Source organism: Paroedura picta, chromosome 9 (assembly GCF_049243985.1).
Source record: "Paroedura picta isolate Pp20150507F chromosome 9, Ppicta_v3.0, whole genome shotgun sequence".
Taxonomy (NCBI): Eukaryota; Metazoa; Chordata; class Lepidosauria; order Squamata; family Gekkonidae; genus Paroedura; species Paroedura picta.
In genome coordinates this window covers 49,196,922-49,218,346 of record NC_135377.1, presented here as the reverse complement: position 1 = coordinate 49,218,346, position 21,425 = coordinate 49,196,922, and the positions used below count along the sequence as shown (strand labels likewise).

Below are 21,425 nucleotides of genomic sequence, written 5' to 3'. Positions count from 1 at the left end.
TAGGAAGTGTGCTTGTCCTGTCTGGATGGGGTGCAAGAAAATTGGATGCGGCTAGTCAAGACTATGGTCTTCCCAGTTGCAATGTATGGCTATGAAAGTTGGACCATAAGGAAGGCTGAGCATCAAAGAATTGAGGCTTTTGAACTCTGGTGCTGGAGAAGACTCTTGCGAGTCCCTTGGACTGCAAGGCGAACAAACCGGTCAGTCCTAGAGGAGATCAGCCCTGACTGCTCCTTAGAAGGCCAGATCCTGAAGATGAAACTCAAATACTTTGGCCACCTCATGAGAAGGACTCCCTGGAGAAGAGCCTAATTCTGGGAGCGATTGAGGGCAAAGAAGAAGGGGAAGACAGAGAATGAGGTAGCTGGATTAAGGTCTGGATGGAGAGAGGAGAAAGAAAGAATAGCTAATTGCTGTTGTAACACTCTATTGAGTAGAGAGAAAATCCTGCAGCTTCCAATCAGGGCCAATCTGGGAGCTAAAAGGTATTGCTGATATTCTGTATAAGAATCTTCACTATAATCACCATGAAGTACCTTGCCATCTACAACTTTGCCCCACCTGTGAAATCACTGGAGAATCTTACTTTGCCACAGATGCAAAGCTGAATCAAGAAGAACTGTCGATTCCTCACAGTCAAACCAAAGAAACAAAGGAAATTTGTAGGCTGGCTAATAAAGATTTTCAAAATGCACAATATTCTTTATGTGGTTTATTTCCAAAATTGTGAATAGCACTGAAGTTTCTGAGCAAAAGGAATGTCTCAAGTAATCAAAATGGGGTCCTAGGTAAGTAGCCATTTTCCAGAAAATCTTCCTCAGTGATTACTTCCTCAGTTATGTATACAATTCAGTAATAGGTAATCATTAATCTCAAAATATCATATAGGCTTACTGCTCACATGCATTGGGGTCCATTTATATGTGAAGTATACACATGAATGGACCCCAATACATGTGAGTGATAAGCCCATGTGATATTTTGAGATTAAGTATTACCTATTACCAAATTATATAAAGCCATCTACATAATGAGGAAATATTCACTTACCTAGGACCTTGTTTTGATTATTTCAGACATTCCTTTCGCTTGACAGATGCAAAGCTGACAATGAGCGGAGAACTATGTCTAGCTAGTGTGGTATAGTGGTTAAAGAGCATTAGACTCTAATCTGGAGAACTGCATTTGATTTCCCAACCCTCCACATGCAGTCAGCTGGGCGACCTCAGGTTAGTCACAGTTCTCAGAGCTCTCTCAGCCCCACTGCCTTACAGGGTGTCTTTTGTGGGGGCAGGAAGGGAAGGTGATTGTAAGCTGCTTCGGGTAGTGAAAAGCAGGGTTTAAAAACCAACTCTTCTAAGAAGGATATTTTAGATGCACTCTGGGATTAGTCATCTCCCAAATGTGTTACATTTGGTATAGTTTAACATAGACACAATATACTGGTAAGCTGTGTATCGATAAAATGGTATTTACTTTTTCCTTCAGTTTGTATGTCAGTGGCAAAGGCAATTTACTTATCCACTCAGTCTCCAACAGCCTCAGGTTGACCATTTTAGTCATCCCAAATGGCTGCATCTTTGAGCTTTTGTAACAACACTTAATTATACTCACAAATCGTACTGCTTTGTTGTCCAAATGTGGTCCTGTTGCCTGATTTGTGAGGAGGCTCAGGCACTTAGATGTCTAAGCAGTAGGATTTAAACTTCCAATAAAGCATGATCAACCACCCCCTTCTAACCACCAAATGAAAATTGAATTTACAATAAAGTAAGCTAGAAATGACACATTTACTCATACTACTTAGAAATTGATCATGCTCTAGTCCACACATCTATTTTTCAAGGAAAAATTATAAAGAACTCTGTTGCTAAGAAATTAAAAACATGCATCATAACTACTTTAGCTCCACCAAAATATATCTGCAATTTTCTACTCTTTCAGCAGTTAATGAATGTGCTGTTTTGGGAGGTGTGGACAGCATAGTTGATAAAGTTCGAGATTTCCCCCAAAAATTGAACAGTTTACTCCCTAGTCCAGGTTAAATATCCTAACCATCATCATTGTTGCTGACAAGGTAGAATACAGGCTGACCATTTAAAATACTTTAAAAGTTTCTTTAAGTACTGTTTGAAAATAAAAGTGCAAACATATTGAATATATGTATTCCTTATGGAATTCAGTCCTTTCACTCATTATTCACATATCTATGGAAACCTGGACCATGAGCAGCAGGAACTCATACCTACCCAGCCTCGAGTCTGCTCACCAGCATTCTTTGGCATCACTATGCAGAGAAATATTATGCCTACATATTTGCATCTTCTTGATGTCCTGAGAAGAGCTTTTCTCCTGGCCACCTCTGAGAAGAGCTTTTCTCCTGACACAAATGAATGCTTTCCCCTCAAAGGTCTTAGACGGAAGATTCCACCATATCCCATACCATGCGAGACTCTGTCCGTGTGGTTCTGGCTGCCCTGACTCTGTCTCACACATTTTGTTAGATTGCCCCTTATATGAGCAGTGTCGGGATGACAGCTTTGTTACTTTGCTGGGAAACAAGCCTTCTGTAAGTCTATGACCTTGCAATTTCTGCTCTCTGACAAAGACCCAGAGGTAACCATTTTAGTTGCCAGAGTTTTAACTAAGATGCTTTTATAATATGCTGCCTACCTTGTATTTTATCTTTTATTGTTTAATCATTTTAAGATCTGTTTGGTTATGTAACCCTATGGCCTATTTTATTATTTTGTTGAAATTTTAAACCCTATTTTTATATGTCTTATACATATTTTATGCCAATAAAAGGTTACTGACTGACTGAAACCTGGTCTCCTTAAGATATACTTCGAGAATCTGGTCAACCCGGAAAGTAGTTAGGGAATGTCTAGGGAATTCTTAAGCAGACTCTTGCCTAGGAATATGCATGATAATGTATTTGAAGCCACAGAAGAATAATGTGAATTCATTTCTATTGGAAAAGAGTTTGTGTGTGTGTGACATTAGCCAGAATTACCCAAATGTTTAAGGATATCTAGGACTAACTACTGTGGAATGTTCTACAACAGGAGCCAAAGTTTCTTTTATACAAATAGAATGGCACTTTTTTGTATACCAGTGTTGGGGGAACTTGATTCTCAGTGATTCACCCTTCCCACTGCAGACCACAACACTGCATTCCATCCTGCTCTCAAGGGGCTTCCTAATAACCAGAAGCAACATTCCTGGCAGCACAAGGTATTGAAATGAAAAGGGGGAGATGGGAAAAACCTATTCTGTGAGTTTGGCTCTATTTATCATCCTTTGGGCTTGAACACATTATGTCTCAGGTGATGGGTTTTTCACATTTATAGGGTCTGCTGCATTTAAGATTAGTGTGACTGTTTCACAACCCAGTAGCTTTGATAAGAAAGGGTCTCCTTTACCTCGGGATACTGTTCTTAGTATACATTGAGACAGACACGAACAAACTCACGAGCCAATATCTGGCATGAACTTGTACGGGTGTGGAGACTCCAAACCAATGTTTGTGAAAAGCATGTTCCCAAAATATTTATCGTTCTTTTGTCCAGTTTGGATAGACTGTTCGGGCCATTTAAACCTAACAGCTGAGTGGCATGGGCTTACCTGTTTAAATACTTAGAAGTATATCTTAGGGGAAGTGAAACAGAGGCCCATTATGCATGGCCGCCGAAACGGCGATTTCGGGTCACATGGAAAACGTGGAGGGGGAAGAAGCGAAGCAAACCGCTTTTGCACGGGACGGGACGCAATGGCGGCAAAACCCAGAGCAACCGATTATGCACGCAGCGACCCTGACACCACTTCTGGTTGCGCCCCGGTCACCCGGAAGCTGTGCTTTCTTCCGCGTTTCGCTAACGCGGCTTTTTCGGCAGCACGCACCGAATCTGCAGCTGGTTGCAGCCGGCATCGTGCTTTATCGGTGATTTTAGTCGCTGCCATTCCACCCCGAATGTGCGCTATTCTCCTCGTGCATAATTGGCCAGACCAACAAAATGTTTGCCACTCAAATACCGATTATGCATGGCAGCAACCACGCTGTGCTGCCGCCGTTCGAGTGCGCCAGGGTAAAAAGCCCCGCTGTCCCCCGAGTACGCATAGGGGTGGGGCATCCCGGACACACGCTGGCTGCCACGGCACAAAGGCCCCACGCACACAACACGGAGCCAGAAGTGCCTGCAGCATGGTAAGCTGTGGCGGCAGCTGGGGAGGGGAGATTTGGGTCCGAGGGGGCCTGATACAGGATGGTGGGGAGCAGCATGCTGCTCTCCCACCATGGAGGGGGTGGGGAGATGCCCCTGTCAGCTCCACAGAGCCGCGGAGCTGGCAGGAGTGAGAGGTGTCTCTGCAGGGACGCCGTAGGTCGGGGGAGGATCCTCTGATTACGCACAGGGATAGCCCGACCCAGCCCTTGCCTGCGACCGCTGCAATCCCTGGGCCATGGAAGAATCCATGTTCCTTTAACATGGGCCTTCCGAAGGCCTGGGTCGGGCCAGGCCTCAGATGGCAACGACGTTGGGCATAATCTGGAATTTTCCCCGAAGCCTTGTCGCTGCCACGTTATGCCTTCCGGCCCATGCATAATCAGTTTAACAGCTGATGGGCTCTACTGTTCGGTTGAAGGGTGCCCCCACTCTGCTGTTGGGTTGAAATGTTGCAAGCTATCCTGCTGTAAGGTTTGATAGGGAGAAACAAAATGGTCTAGTGAAATGGCTGCCAGCTTCCAAGTGGGTGGAGACGAAATGGATCAATAAAATGGCTTCCAGCTATTTCGGCCTAACAGCTGATGGTTATACCTGCCCTTTTGTCAGATTTTGCTCTCTGCTTCAGAGTGGGTGAAAGAAAAACAAAACCTTTCCCTGTTGATCTCTCAGATGATTTCCACCTAGCTAATCGCTGCAGCTAGGCGTAAGGAGAAACTGAACTGCTCAGGTTGGTTTGGGGTCTTTTGGCTTGGTTCAGGGGCTGTCTTGAACCAGAATTTTTAGGTCTGTGCCCATTCCTACCTTGTATTATATATTTTGCTTTTGTTATTTTGTTTTTTAAGATGGGGATTAGACAGATTCATGGGGATAGGTCTATCAGTGTCTACTAGGCATGGTGTCTGAGGGGAGGTTCCATATTATGAGGCACTAAACCGCTGAATCCCAGAGTCAGAAGGCAATGTCAAGGAAGGTCTCAGACTTTTTGGCCTGCTGAAAGACTGGATTCTGGACTAGATTGACCATTGGTCTGACCCAGCAGGGCTCTTCTTATTTTTACTAATTGTTTTTACCCATAAAGTATCAGGATGAGGGCAATACTTTCTGATGATGCTACACAGACAAATGTCTTTGAATAGCAAAAGAGATTTGGCTTCATGAAGATCTCTACAGCAAAATTCATCATCTTGTGAATTAAACAAAAGTAACAAATACTGCTATGTAGTAGCAGTCTGGAACATACAGGAACAAACAATAGATGGCGAGTGAAGGGTCACATATTTATGAGATTACTCTCACCCCAGTTTCTAACTAAGAAAAGTCCATTAGAAAGTTTCAGCTAATCTCTAATAGAAATCATCATAGGAATACTTAACCCAGACATTGCTTTGGTCTCTTTGTGTCTCATTTCCTTAGAACTAAAATAGCAAAAATACTTAATATGCATCCAGCATTCGTATATTTGACTCATCTGAAACACTGAAAAAGTAACAATACCTGAACTGACTTACCCTTCCCACTTCTACAAGGTTTGTCACCATGACAATGCTTGCTGTATTTTCATGCCAGACCATTCTCCAGAAGTCATATATTGTCTCTTGCATTGGTCCTGAAACAACAAATCAGTCAAAAGGTTACTTCTGCATGCTTCATGACTGAAAGATTATACATAGATCATTTTTAGGGACAGTCTCTAAAGCCTGACATTGCTACAGGGAATAACAGATGGTAGGGCACAGTACCTAAATTTACTAATTTGGTTGTCAAATGCTTGATGGAAATATAGTTTATTTCTTGTCAACCAGTTGGCTTCTTGTCAACCAGCATTTATGCGGGTTTTTCTTAAAAAAATAAGGAAAGTTTAATTGAATATTTAGAAATTACTTTCTATAATTATCATGCCTACAATTGTAAAAAAATGAATAGCATCATTGTTCCTGGTAAAATTACAGGAACATTTCCGGCCTTTTGAATGGAGTGGTAGAATACAAACCAGAGTAACTGTCATGAGAAGAAATTCAATTTACTATCCTGGCCTTTTCCAGTTTCTCCTTTTTCTGTTTGTTTGCACTACTGATCTAATTAGTCTAATTCCTAAATTGTTCTTTCTGAAAGAAGACAGTTCATTATTTTGACATCAGTAGGGGAAACGGTTTAAACATTGGGATTGACGATTATTCTTGCGTTAAATGAGTCTCAAAAAAGACAACTCTGAGTAGGAGGAAAGATCAAGAGTCTGGTAACACCTTAAAAATGAACAAAATTTGCTGCAAGCTGCAAGTTTTGTGAGTCACGGCTTGCTTCTTCAGGCATATATCTGAAGAAGTGAGCAGTGACTCACAAAAGCTCATACCCTGCTCCAAATGTTGCTAGTCCTTAAGATACTATTGGCACTTGCTCTTTTCTACTGCTACAGATAGACTAATAGCCATCTTGATCTCACCCAGAGTAATGGTTTAGAATGGCTGTGCCTGTTGCTTGTGTGGGTGATGTTTCAGGGCCAGTCTCATAAGCTGAATGTACTTCCAAGTTCATGCACAATACATGGAGATTTCATGTATGCTTATGTCCAACAAATAAATTTATATCATGCCTGTATTGTAGAAACAGGTACAGATGTTGTTTAATTGACCGGTACAATTCCTGGAGGACTGGTGACCTGGAGGCACCCAAGTTCTTCCTTCCTAAGAGGCAGTCTGGGCATGCCTAAAGCAGTGGATTTTCTATATATCAAGTTTGTCTTTTGTGAAGTGAACTGAAGAACACACTGCTAACTGTTAATGAGCATCTTACTGGATCTTACTCTGATCAAGATTCCACTTTTGTTGTTTGTACTGGAAAAGCTAATGTCAGGAAGCCATTACTAACAGTAACTTCCCATGTTCCTTGGGAATATGCTTTCCTTGTGAAGAGCCAGCTGTCTTTCCAGCAGTTAATTGTTTTGTCTACTTTCAGGAAATATTTTGTTCTGATCAGTTATAGGACAGTTCCTTGTAAAAAATAAAATTTTATTCCTTTTGTTTTTAATGCTGTTTTAAAAGCTGAGTGTGACAGTAACTGTTCACAAATATACTCGGCCCTTTTTACATTTTAAAGTAACAAAATCTTATGGTTTTTGCAGAAAATGATAAATGAAATAAGGCATTGTTGGTATTAAATATCAGAACTAAAATTTCTGAGAGCTTTCTGCAACATGTATGTTCATAAGATAAGCTTGCTGAAACATGGTAAATCTAAAACAAGAAATACTTTAACAAAAGTAATACTATTTCTTTCTTCCAGCACCTTTGCTATAGTATTTTCTCCCCACCTTTTCATTTCACCTTCTCAATACAAAGTCACTCTGAGGCACAGAGAATAAGCAGATACAAAAAAATATAAATTACCAAAATCCTACCATCCATAGAGAGTAATTTACTGATCTTCTTCACAACAGTAAGCAATTAGTCACTTATTCATGAGAATGCTATTAGTCTATTCATCTGGGGACAAATGGATAAATTTATCAGCCTGCTCTTGCTAACAAATGAGATGCCTTCCTTGAAACATTACGATACCTTTTAAATTTTAAAATTAGGGTTGCCTACAGCTGATAAGAAGCTGTGACTATAATCACTCTTAAAATAAGAATGTTTTTGTAAAATGATAAATGCAAACAACATGTTATATTGCTAACTGCATCTTAAAGCTGATGTGTCCACATCTCATGAGTAGTACCTTAAATAATACTATTAAACTTAAAAAAGCCACATGAACACAGATCTACCATTATTTGTTAAAACTTATTTGCTGTTGATATTCAATCAAAATCATTTCTAGCTGTGATTTTCCCCTCACATTGTTTCTTTCAGTGCTAAAAAAATAGACAAAGGCAATTACAATTAGGTAGCTGTTCTTTGTTAAGATTAGGATCACTAGTGGAGGGATCAAGGAAAGATATTTATACAAGTCATTTGGAGAAGCCACCCAGTCTGAAAGAATTGGAGTCCTGGATTAATATATGGGAAATCTGGGTTCAAATGCCTATGAGGTCATGCAGTTCACTGGGTGAGGATTAAAAGCAATTCCTAAACCAAAGTAATAGAAATGGGGCAACATTGCTCTGTTTCTGTAATGACACCAAAAGTTTGGTTTATGGTGCTACAATAAGCATGTCCCTTCTGAACTATTTATTTCTTAATATATTTACCTGTGTTTATAGTTATTTTGGGCCACTATCCAGTGCAAAGTTAAATATGCTAAAGGTCAATTTTGATTGGACCTAAGGTTGCATTACTGTGTGCAGGATTGTGCCATTAATCTTCACTGAATTGAATTTTTTTTGTGAAAATTTATGTACTCTGGAGACATAACACATAGATCATGCCAGAAAAAAAGGCCCTATCGGTTAACATGGAGGAAAAAATGTAAAAGAAGAAAAATAATTTAGTTAAAACTAAGAATCCCCACAACTCTGGATGCAGTTGGATCAAACTTCTTCTCAGAGATAATTCATCATTCTCCCCCTCCCCCACCAATCACTTTCTTCCGTCATGCAGACTTTCTTCTAGGAATGAGTGATGAGATAAATTCACTTCTTTAGAATATCAGTGATGCTCTTTTCAGTGCTACCCGTTATTGCTACAGAAAAACAATGGTAATTAAAGCAACCTAGGGGGAGAAAAATTGAAGGAAAACTTTGATGTAGAATTATTTTAACTGTTCCCTATACTACAGATATTGACAACAAACTATTTTAGACCAAGGAAATTCATGACTCTGAACTGCATGTCTTATAAAGTAATTCACTTCTATCCTATTTTTCTTTTTTACCTGACATTTTTCAAATTATTTTTTGACATCTGAATAAATTATTATTCTGTCACTTGCCTCCAGATAAGAGTTGAAAAGCATTAAAGGGCAAAAAGGGGCACAGAATTTATTGTCATCAATGGATGAACAATTAGATTCCAAAGATCCAGGATACGATGAAAGATACAGTATAATCACTAAGGGAACCGCATTTATAAAGGTTTACAGGAAGTACACTACATCAGAACCGTGATTAATTTCAAAGGGCCCAAAGTGCATGCAACTCTACCCCTATTATAAAATGTGCTTTGCAACTTACTTGGTGTACTATCCATTATTCCTTGCTACTTCTAAAAAATTACAAAAAAAGAAATAAGCTTAAAAGAAGAAGAAGAAGAAGAGTTGGTTCTTATATGCCGCTTTTCTCTACCCAAAGGAGGCTCAAAGCGGCTTACAGTCACCTTCCCTTTCCTCTCCCCCCAACAAACACCCTGTGAGGTGGGTGAGGCTGAGAGAGCTCTGATATCACTGCTCGGTCTAAACAGCTTTATCAATGCCGTGGTGAGCCCAAGGTCACCCAGCTGGCTGCATGTGGGGGAGCGCAGAATCGAACCTGGCATGCCAGATTAGAAGTTCGCACTCCTAACCACTACACCAAACTGGCTCAATAAATAACTCAAATACAAAACTATCTAATTATTGTTTAACTAGAGGAAACCCTGTTTTTAAAATGAGGATGGGATGCCCACCCCACACCTCTCATGGTGAGCTACTTGTGGAGTATGGGGGCAGGGAGCTACTTGTGGAGTATGGGGCATCCTTTGCCAGCAACTCTGAGGGTGAGGAGAATGTCAGGGTCACAGCAGAGGATACTCTAGCATCAAGGCAGCCATGGAGAGGACGGGTGGACTTCTTCAGTGCTCCAAGGTGGCAAAGCAGCTGCGGAGGACATGGTGGGCCCTCGCAGCCAACAGCTCCATGGCGAGGACATGATCTAGTGGTGGGGTGGCTGCAGAGAACCGTGTTGGCCTTCCATGCCATTGCCCAGTAGAGAGTGCATTGGGTCCCTGCTGCCACTCCCCTTCATGGCAAGGACCCCAGAGTGAGGACTGGGTAGGGCATGGAGCATGTGGTCGGCCTTCCATGGAGTTCTTCGGCAGTGGAGAGGCTGCAAGCCTCTGACTAGACTTCAGTGGGGGAGTGCTCTCGGACTGAGGATCAATCAGAAGCTCAGAGGAGAGCATGGCAGCCCTCAGATTGGGCCTCAGTCATGATTTTATGTGGTTTGATCCCCATAAGCCCAGCCACAGTGCATTTTAGTCAATGTTTTCTACCTAACCAACTAATTCTGTTATAATTGATTAATAAATATTGCATCTCAACAGAACCAAACTTTTAATATTTTTAAAAGACAGCAGGTAATCTAAACTAATTGACACAATAATCTCTTGTTTTTGTACCATGAAAGTTAATGGAAAGTAATCGGAAAGATGAGGTGTAGGTGAAAGAAAAGATACAGGGATACAAAAAGCAATTGATCTTGTGATGGTGGTGATGATGGCGATGTTAGTGACTTGAGTTAGGAAAGAAACATCTGGAGATAAATCTCAAAAGGTGAAAATGACCAATAATTATAAATTTGGAAACTTCACTTCAAGGTGTTAATCTAGCCTCAATAAACCATTTAATTTGGAACAGTTAAACTTTGGAGTCTGTGTCTTTCTACTGATAACAGTCCTTTCCCACTGGGGTGATAAGCATTCTAGTTGATAGACGTTCCCTAGCTGAGAGTTCCTAATTAACACGAGGGACAGTAATCACTGGTGCAAGGCTATTTTCCCTGAGAATAAGAGAACTGTAAAATGTTAAACAGAATCATGGTGTCCAGAGGTGTACTTAACTCACTCTGCTATAGATGCCAAACTGTCACTAGATACAGCCTTGCATACCCACTGAAAAAGGATGTAAATTAGCAGCCAAATTCCAGATATACCAATTTCACATATAAATCACTGCAGAATGGGGATACAAAAATCACCAGCACAGTGATTGAAATAACGGAATCTGGGTAATTTAATTAAAAGTTTGGGAATGCTGCTTTGCTTAATGTAACCTTTTGGAACACCAGAACTGTTAATTAGCTAATCTCTAAGGACAGTTTCCACAGCATGTGGCTCAATTTATATGCAAAATTACTGGATTACTAATTTTCTGCTAACCCAGTGATCTGATTTGCTAATTACCCATAAGCACAGTGTATACCTTATTTTAACCATGCTGGATTTCACCAGAACACTTGGGATTTGACAAACCCAGTGACTGTAAGTTAACTCAAAGATTATTGAAGTTTGAGATATACTATAATCACTCTGAAAAACAAATTATAAAAGAGTAACTGCCAGTTAAATCTTACAGTCATTGACAATTATTTCACAACAGGCTGACAGTTCTAATATATACTGATGTCTTCCTGAAGTCACAGAACAAAAAAGCTTCTGTCATGCTTCAGGTATACAAAACAAATATTAAAACATTCCCTGTTAAATTTAGCAATACACATTTCCTACCAATTGTTTTAAAACTGCAACAAAATGTTAAATGGCAATGCATTCTTCTTGTATTGCAGTGGTATTAATTGTCTTCAACTCATCTGGTAATCTGGTCACAAATAGTATGGAATGCTTTTCTAAAGTCCTTCATGGCTTAAAACTGCAGTGCCAAGCAAATGAAGTGAACCATTTTAACTATGTAGCTTGGATGAATGTGGACTGAGAACAGAACTGAGAACATTTGTGCTGGAATGAGATTTGGGAACTGTAGAAGTAATCTCTTAAAACTTTAATCCATAAACCCATTGCACATGGAATGAAATTCAGGTATATAAACAAAAATGATCCAATAAGCTTCTACCCTTGTGACCAAATTAAGATTTGGATAACTTAATTTTAGCAGTGGTTTATATAGCTAGGATATAAACTGTTAACAAGGAAGAGCATAAGAAAAATTATTACGAAGTCAGGCATTTAACGGATTTAGTGCTATCATTAAAAAACACACACTATTTTTAAGGAAGGAAAATAAATACATTTAGCAAATTATGTGAACTGCAAAGGAACATGGATAGAAGATGAAGAGTTGTTTTTTATACCCCACTTTTCAATACCCAAAGGAGTTTCAAAGCAGCTTGCCTTCCTCTCCCCACAACAAACATCCTGTGAGGTAGATAGGGCTGAGAAAATTCTGAGAGAATAGCTCTAAGAGGACTGTGACTAGCCCAAGGTCACCCAGCTGGCTGTATGTGGAAGAATGGGCATTCAAACCTTCTCCAGATTAGAAGCTGCTGCTCTTAACCACTATACCACTTTTAGTTTTTCATTTGTCTTCTGAAGCCTAATTGACAACTAGGATTCCACTGAAATCTTACACAATTTTGTAGTAAGAAAACCCTGGATTGGCTACTTGTCCTAATTTGTTATTTTCAATTTTTTTTAACTTTATTTTTCTCAAACTTTTTTCAACTAAATATGAAGTACATGTGGGTTTTAATGGATTCATTGCTTAACCAATTTTCCATCTAAATGACAGGATCAGGGCGACAAAGTGTTCTTTATATGTGCTGTGTTAACAACTTATAGACAACAATTCCAAATGATATTTTGCTTTATATATTTTAAGCAGAATTTTTGGTTGGAAATCTGTATTTTTATAATGAAAGCCTTTATTGCAATTCTTTGCAGCACATATGGCAATAGGTGGATAAGTAGAAGGATATAAAAGAAGTTACTATAATCGCACATTAGTGGTGCCATAGTTATAGCTGTGCAAACACCTGCATTGTAAATAGTTATCTTTAGGGGCCATGAAAAGATTTTACTATGACTGTAATATGGCAAATTTTCTTGTATTGTGGAAGAAAATTGTGTTTGTACTATAAAAATAAGAGTAAATGGTTTATTTTTAAATGCTAAAGGCAATCTGAAAGGATGAAAATGCCAGTTTCAGAAGCTGTTTTATAGTAAGCAATTAAAAGATTTTATAAGGCCTGATATATTTAAATCATAATAAGTTGAGTTGTAATTGTTGTCCCATGTGTAATTGTATGATTCCTTTTATTATATGCCTCTTGTTCCACTGCTGTATTGGACAGTAAAGGGTGCAGGCAAATATATTTAATACGGTGAACAAGATCTGAGCATAAATTCATACTAATCTTATCACCATGCACTTTAAATTTGTGACTAGCTAGTAATAAATATTAAAACTTTTAAAGGCTATTAATCTGTGCATAGAACAGAATATACCAGAAAATAATAGGAGAGAACCAAAAAAGCCATATGTTGGACTTAGATATGGTTACAAAAATGAATTCTAAATTATTGTTAGGTCATGTGAGCATTAAGATGTCCAGCAGAAACTTGTACACTCTGTTCAAAAACTCATTCATCCACTGTTCTCTTATAGCAGCCTGACAATGTTCACTGACTACCTACAGCATAGAATAAAAAATAACCACAAACAAATTACGACAGTTGTATAGCCTCACAATTCTTTTGTCCCGATAGCTTAAATGGATTTTAAAGAACTGTCGATTGAAAAGTGTCAGACAGCCATTTTTAAATTATGCCTATCTCCTTCGTGATCTCTTGCACTCAAACAGCACCAGAGTTTTACTGCAAGGTAGAACCAGGTGTATGTTTGGCAGAGCCAATTACCTCAGATCACCAAAAGCCTTAATTAGTGGCAATTTCAGCCTATTACACTGACTGTACAGAAGAAAAATAGAGTCTAATTTTCTAACCCCAATTGCAGATTTTGAATTTATTGCACTTAAAATATAGTTACATGGTCTCTTGGTACAGGATTAGGCAAAACACTTTTTGCTCATCTTTTGCTGGTGCCTTAATCAACCTGAACAGAAAGGGGCAGAATGCTTGCTCATTTGCAAGTCGAGCCTTTTAAGTCTGGTTCACTCAGAGTACATTAAAACAGTAAGAAATAAATGATTATGCAAACCTTCAGCTTTGTTACAATCCAGATTGGTAGCCTACTGCAAACCAATTATACTTGCCACTATTTAGTGGCATCCAATTACATTTGCTCATTAGTACTTGATATGTTGAATGAAGCTGAAGAAGAGTGCTAGGACAATTAAATACCAATCTGACCCACTCCATCGGGATTTGGAACTAAATTCTGTAATGTGTTTTCTGCCTTGTAGAGTATAACGCAACACATACATACACAGAGAGGACGGGCCTGGGTAATGAAAAGCTGTTGAAAGAATGATGGCATAATATTTTACAGGAAATATTTTAAAAGTTAAGTTTGCAAGTTTAGACCCTGGCCCCTGCCTGATGGAATGAGCTCCTGGGAGAACAAGGGCCCTGTCGGAACTAAGTCAGGTCTGCAGAATCTGTAAAATGGAACTCTTCTATCAGGCATTTGGTTGAGGCCAGGCTGACAGAATATCTTGTCCCTCCTCCAGTGCCCACTACTTGTAACATCATCCCTGAAGAATAGCAAAGGAGGGGAGGTAGGTTGGGTTTTTAAGGCTAGCTGAATGGGGTGGGGAATTTACATGGTTTTATGATTCAGATCCAGAAAACCTTTATTGGCATAAAGTTTGATGTAAATATAAGAACAAAGATAAGGTTTACAAACAGGGTCATATGAATAAGGGTAGTACATAGAAACATGGTTTTATATATTTTTACTGCACTGTATTTTTAACTGTTGTTGGCTGCTGAAAGCCGCCAGGCTTGGAAAGGCAGCCTATAAATAAAAATAAATACCCCATACATTCACAGTTTTCCAGAAGACTATGAACAGTTGTAGAGTGTCTTCAGTTGTCATCAGGTGTGAGGGTTCTCAAAACAAAAGGTGTTCGGATCTGACTTGCCATTGCCTGTCTCCGCATCAGGCCTGCTTACCGTCTGAGATCTGACAAGATCAGGCTAGGCTGTGGCTATCCAGGTCAGGGCCCCTCCTCAATATGACAAAATTATTTTCCAGTAATAACAATGAAATAAAAATAATAATAATGGCTAGAAAAGCAGTACAGATAGTGAAATTTTTATTTTATTTAAGTTTGTATATATAATCATGTCAGTAAAACAAAACAAAACACTAGCATCCCTTCAGTATAGAGCCAAAGGCTGGGGTATATTCTTAACATTTTGAGATTGAATAGAGAAACAACCACTGAGGAAAATTCCCTCTGAAAATGGGAGATATCTGGAACCCATTCTGGTTGGATGCCACAATAAACTAACATAATAAGAAGAGACTTTTTACTTTTCTTTATCCTGTATTAATTTTGTTAATATTGTTAGTAGCCTTGGGATAGGTTTTTTCCCTCTCTTTATGGGTAGACACAATTTATCCCTTTTGTCTGTATTTGAAATCCTACAGGACTAATTATGCACAGGGGAAAAGTCTGGGTCAATGCTGACATAGCAGCGGGTGAATTCCCACTTGTGCATGATGTCGATGCCCATCCAACCCCCTCCTGGCCTGCTTTAGGGCCTCCAATGCCCCAAGGCAAGGGAACCCTGTTTTTGTTGTTGTTGTTGTTGTTGCATTCTCTTTTTGCAACGGCTGCCATGGGTCCAGGCCCATGCACACAGGCCTTCCAGGCCTGACTCCTCCCCTGCCTACAGTATCCCAGCAGAGACAGAAAACACCCTGTTTGGCTTTGTGGCTCCATGGAGTCAAAAGGGGATGTTTTTTAACCTTCCAAGAAGGTGGGATTCTGTTGTCATGTAATTCTACCCTCGTGGAAGTAAACTCCTCCCCAGTCACTGCAGAGAAATGCAGTGGAACCTTTCTGCCCAGGCTGTTGTGTGTAAACACCGAAATCCAGGGCAGACCATGTCCAGTGGGGGAAATCTTCCCCTGTTTGTACAGAAGAAGCAGAAGGGTATTCTCTTCTACTGCAGGTGGTGGCCTGCCATGGCTGCCACTGTGCATAATGGGTCCAATGTTGCCATAAGTGACCTTAGACCTGACAGGGAAAAAAATCAACCATATCACATGTGTTCTGAGCAAGCATTTGGGGGGGGGGGGGCTTTTGTTCTCGGTTTTGAAGCCCAAGAATTGACCATCCCAAAAATCTACAAGGCATTTCTGATAGTTAGAAGTCTGCTTTTGTACTGACTTTTTACTAACACTAGCCTGACACCATCACAAAATAGTGATCACAAACTTCACCAAACTGGATGTTAAAAAACACAATACCCCCAACAAAGGTGTCCCTATCCATTGTTTCAAAAGAATCAAAGTCAAGCCAGAGAAACTATGCAGTACAAACTGAAGGTGGAGGGGCATCTTGCAAGCCCAACAAAATCAATGCAATGTACAGAATACACAGCAGAACCAGTCCAATCTCAAGGCACCCACTAGAACTTACTGCCATTGTGGTAATGCCAGCTTAATAGATCTGATGTCAAGCACAGAATCACAGTCCAAACAAGGGGGGGGGAGATTGGAAGTCTAGCAAAACCAGTACAATATACATTGCCCAGCAAATCCAGTGCCATTGTAGCAATGCCAGCTGATATCAAACGCAGAAACACAATACCAGCAAGGAGGGTGGTTAGAAGCCCAGCAGAATCAGTGTAACGTACAATGCCTAGCTAATTCAGTACCTTCTAACAATGATTTACTAGTATACTACTCTTAAATACATTCTGCCACCAAGCAGGAAAGGAATGAAAAGGTCTTGAGAGCAAGAATTAAAAATAAAGGGGGGACATTGAAAAATTAGGTGAAGGAATTCAGAAATGAATGAGAAAAGTGTGGAAAAAAGGAGAGACTGAAAAGTTGTTTTATCTCACTACAACACCCTAACTAATGTTTTGCAAGATCTGGCTGAACTGGGTGCAAGGAAAGGAAGAGAGAAACACTAGACTATTGGAAAAAAAAGATATGCAGGCTGGCAATTACTATAACAGCTATCAGCATGCTGGCTTGTTTGTTGTTAAGCAAGTTTCCTCCAGTCTTGGAGCAAGGAAAATTTAGCTGATCCAAGGCTTCTTTAAGCTGCACCTGGGGTGGGCTGCACCCCTCCAGCACTTGGTATACCACTGATTCCTAGAGAGGACTGATTCCCCTCCCAAGTTTCTATAAAAATGACATCATACTGCCCAATGGCTGTGTTTTAAAAAAATAAATAAAGTGTGTCTTGCTGCCATTCTGAGCAGTGACCAACAACAGAGGTAGGGGCAGGCATGCCCCCCCCAGGGTAGCCATGAATAATAATAAATTAACATAAAGTGGGGGTAACAAAGGGGCAATACTAATATAATAAAAACAACTATCTTCATTATTTTTCTCTGGCATGAGAAGGAGATGGAAACATCTCAACAAAAGGTCAGACTGGGAGAGGGCTGCAACAATGAGGGAAGTCTGAGTAACAGCCACCATGTGTCCATACTTCAAAAAAGAAAAAAAAAGTTTTGAAGGACATAATCATAAGAACTTGCCTTTAATTTATCAAAGAATCATAAAAGATATAGATAAGAAAAAACATTGTGATTATTTGATGGTGTAAACCCAGCATGAGATTCTGCTCCCTGTAAAATTGTTTGGGAAAAGTAATTATTAATTTATGGAACGAAATATCTTGTGTAAAGTAGAGTGGTTGAGAACTGATGTGATTTCAGCTCTGCATAGCCTTCTCCAGGTGGAAAGGATATCTCTATACCCAAAATGTAAACCTCAAGAATAACAATTAACCCACATGCCTAGAGTCATATGCCACAGGAAACCAGTTTTAGTGTTTGACTGCATTTCTCAACACAGGACACAGGAGGAAAAGATGTGCTTCAGTCTGACAGTAAGTGGTTCTCAGCTCATTTACTTATATGGGACCACCAATAAACCCCACTGTTTTTTATGCAAATACTGTATGTGAATAATGGCCCTCAAAAGAACAGAATGTCTTCTCCTATACTATATGGCAAGAAAATAATCAATCATCTTGTGACCTGTGTATGATTTTAAACGTGCAGTTTGATAATCATACTATATTGCAGCCACCGTACATTTTAACATACTTATCTAAATTATTAGTTCCCACACTAACTGGGATTCTAAACTTTGATTAAATGCTGATTTAGAGTCACACTTAGACAGTTTCTGCACTGGAGGCTTCATGCTGGGCTAGAGTTTGAGCTGGGGCAAGTTACTCTGCCTCTTCCTGCTCCCGCACGGGGGAGCATTTGGCCTAGTGCACCTTGACCGCCCCAGATTTGTGCCTCCGCACAGGAGCCAGGAAGTTCCCAGTGTGGAAACAGTCTTAGTCTGGGTTCATGTATGGAATTAATTGTGATTAAACTGCACCCCTGCATTTGTCATAACTTATACCTATGGTTAGTGTATAGTCAATGCATGAAAAAGAGGGAAGGGCTTGTACATATGCAAGCCAAGCCCCAAGTTGGGTTTAGATATCTGTTACCTTTAACAGTTTCTTATTATGTCTGTGTACAGCCTAAAAGCACAAAGAATGCATGGGAAAAGGGCATTGAATCCTCCCCTGTTCCCTTCTCTCCCCACAACTGGTGGTTACAATAATACAAGTGAGCTGGTAACAGAAAAGTGGCTGGAGAAACTTGACTGACAGCAGATAAGACATCCCTCTCAATTTCCGTCCTTCTTTATATGTGGATAAGATGGACATGTGAAAAGAAACATGTCATCTACTACCCCATCTAGTTTGGACCTAATATATTTGAAAATGTTAGGTGTAGTTTACCCTAAACCCTCCTCCCCCATGTTTTGTAAAACAGAACTATTAGGTATCAGTATAATGTTATATATTAAGTTTCTTAACTTCCATATGAGATCAGAAGGAGAATGTCAGGTATGTGGGCTGAAGAGCTGATTATTTACTACAGGTAAATGAAAATGTAAACCTTCACTAGTACTCCTGGCATTTTTAAGATGAATATACATATACACCTTGAAATTCTGATGTGAGATTAGCTTACCTTGTGTAGCAATATAGTGGTTTGGTCTGTGATAACCCTGAAATAAATTTTTAAAAAAGTATTTTGCATCAGATTGTAATCTAGCACAAGTAAGAAATTAGTTATAAATATAAACACACTTATTATTTAATGTTATAATAATTAAAAATATTAAGAGTGAAAATCTGGTTATTTAAACATGAGAACAGTGATGCTTAGCACTTATACAACACCCTCAGGTTCCAAGTATTACACACATCTCTTGCTGTACTCCTCACAAATGTCTATATTACCCAAAATTATAGATGGGAGGCTGTGACTGATAGAGAGGAGTTAAAATAAAATGTATGGCAGAAATGAGGGGCTTTCCGCACCCCTTCAAAATCGCACAATGGTTGCCAATTGAAAACTCTACTGATTTGCCATTATGCACAACATCGTTGACAATCTGCCACACACCTGAAACCGATTCGCAAAAAGCGCTTTGTTGTAGCGCTTTCAGGGAAATCCCCAAAAGTGGATTCACCCTCCGGAAAGCGATACACTCCTGCAACCAATCTGCAACACTAGCGGGAAAGTTCTGTGCGTTACCATTGTTGTGGTTTCTACAAAGTCCCTCCCCCTGGCTCTCTCCTCTGATCTTCCGGCGAAGCGATCGCCATTTTTTTATCTCCGAGCGAGCGGGGATCAACGCACCGGCGAGCCTCCGTTTAGAGGCTTCCCCGGCTTCAGTCCCTCCCCAGAGCTATTTAGTCACTAAGCACAAACAACAGAGAAGCCCATTTGCTGATGTATTTTCCCTTTATTTTTCACACTGTTTTTGGCCGAAAATCGTGCCCGTGAGGGGGGGGGGGATTTTTTTTTTCACTCGGGAGGAGCGTGGCAACAATGAAACGGCAGCTCAAACACACCTGCAAGCTGGATGGGTCTCCGTTGCAACAAATCAACACAGATTCGTTGCAACGTGTGTGTGTTTTTTTTTAAAAAAAACTTTCTTAAAGGGAAAGGAGCTGTTTGGGAGCATGCTAACGGCCGCCCATTGGCTGCTTGACAGCCAGAGGTGGGACGAGCTTGGCAATAGCGCTTCCTTTCTAGCGATTTTTGCTGAGACCGGAAGCCTGTGGGAAACGATACAAAACGCAACTGGATTCCACTACAAAGGCAGGTATGCATAATGACGAATTCAACTATTTTAAATGGCGATTTTTCGTTCAGCAAACAATTTGCTACAAGGATCCCGGTGCGGAAAGCCCCTGAGATTTGAATCAGGAATATGATTGCTTCTCTTAGACACAAAACTAAACAAGATTCTATTTCCGTCAGGTCAGAGGAGCTGATTGTTTCCATGCTACATAGTTTGTGCTTGCCACGTTTGATAGGTTTTAGCTGACCTTTGCTAATTCAGTCTAGGAGGTACAGTGTTTCAAGCATTATTGCTATGGAATAAAGGTAATGCAGCTGCTAAAAATCCCTGCCTTGATTCAGCCAGTCTGGCCACATGGTGTCATTCCACAGTCACTACAAGAGCAGCCTACTGTAATGCAGTGTACACAGAACTATCACTGAAGTCAGCTTGGAAACTCCAACTGGTACAGACTGGAGTTTGGTTACTGTTGGGAGCTTGACAGAGTAGGCATATAATACCCACACTAAAGTCACTCCACAGGTACCTGTCAGTTACAAGGTTCAATTCAAAGTACTGATTATCACCAACTAAATCCTTCATGGTTCCCCATATCTGCTATGCTCTGCCATGATAGGTTCACTCAACTAAGCAAAGCCTTCTGCAGGTGCCATGCTGCAAATAAGACTGACAGTTCCTTGTACACATTTTGTCTGTTATGGCTCCTACGTTATGAATGGCCTGCTGGGGTGGTCAGGAAGGCCCCCACAATTCTGTCATTTTGCAAACTATATAAAGAAATTGCTCAAGGAGGAATTTATATAAAAGAAATGACAATGAAGTATAATGGAATGGAGGTAACAAGTTGGTAGTCTGTTCTATTGTATGTATTATCTAACTGCACTTTTTCTAATTTTCTAATTTCATTTTCATACTGTTTATGACATAATATGACTTACATTTCTTTACATTGCTTTTAATTTTTGTGATCTTTGTCCTATTATATTGTTTGTCAGACTGTGAGAAAGAAAGGCTATTTGGAAGAAACTCTTCCAAATTCACATTTCCTTGGGTTGAATCCTGACCTTCCCTTTCTCCCAGAAGTGGGTATTCTCCCTGAATACCCAGCACTGAATCCCCACCAAAGCAGCTTGTAAGAGCTGAAGGACACTTTTGAACAGTATAATATGTAGCATGGCAGGATACAGGAAAAAGGGAAACCAGAAAAACTCATCATTATTCTAGTCAGCTCAAATTTGCTAACTGGGATTCATCATTTTTCCTTCTTCTTGCAGCTTTCTGTGCCACAACTGTTTGCTC

The 21,425-nt window shown here is 40.0% G+C and overlaps 1 protein-coding gene across 1 annotated transcript in view; it reads right to left on the bottom strand.

Moving 5' to 3' along the window:
- The window catches only part of PTPRM (protein tyrosine phosphatase receptor type M), a 525,104-nt gene that overhangs the window by 41,540 nt on the left and 462,139 nt on the right, over positions 1 to 21,425 (bottom strand). The window contains exons 23-24 of the mRNA XM_077352746.1: positions 19,004 to 19,040; positions 5,735 to 5,832 (exon numbers count right to left, since the gene is read on the bottom strand). Coding sequence (XP_077208861.1) covers positions 5,735 to 5,832; positions 19,004 to 19,040 — 135 coding nt within the window. The remainder of the gene's footprint in view (positions 1 to 5,734; positions 5,833 to 19,003; positions 19,041 to 21,425) is intronic.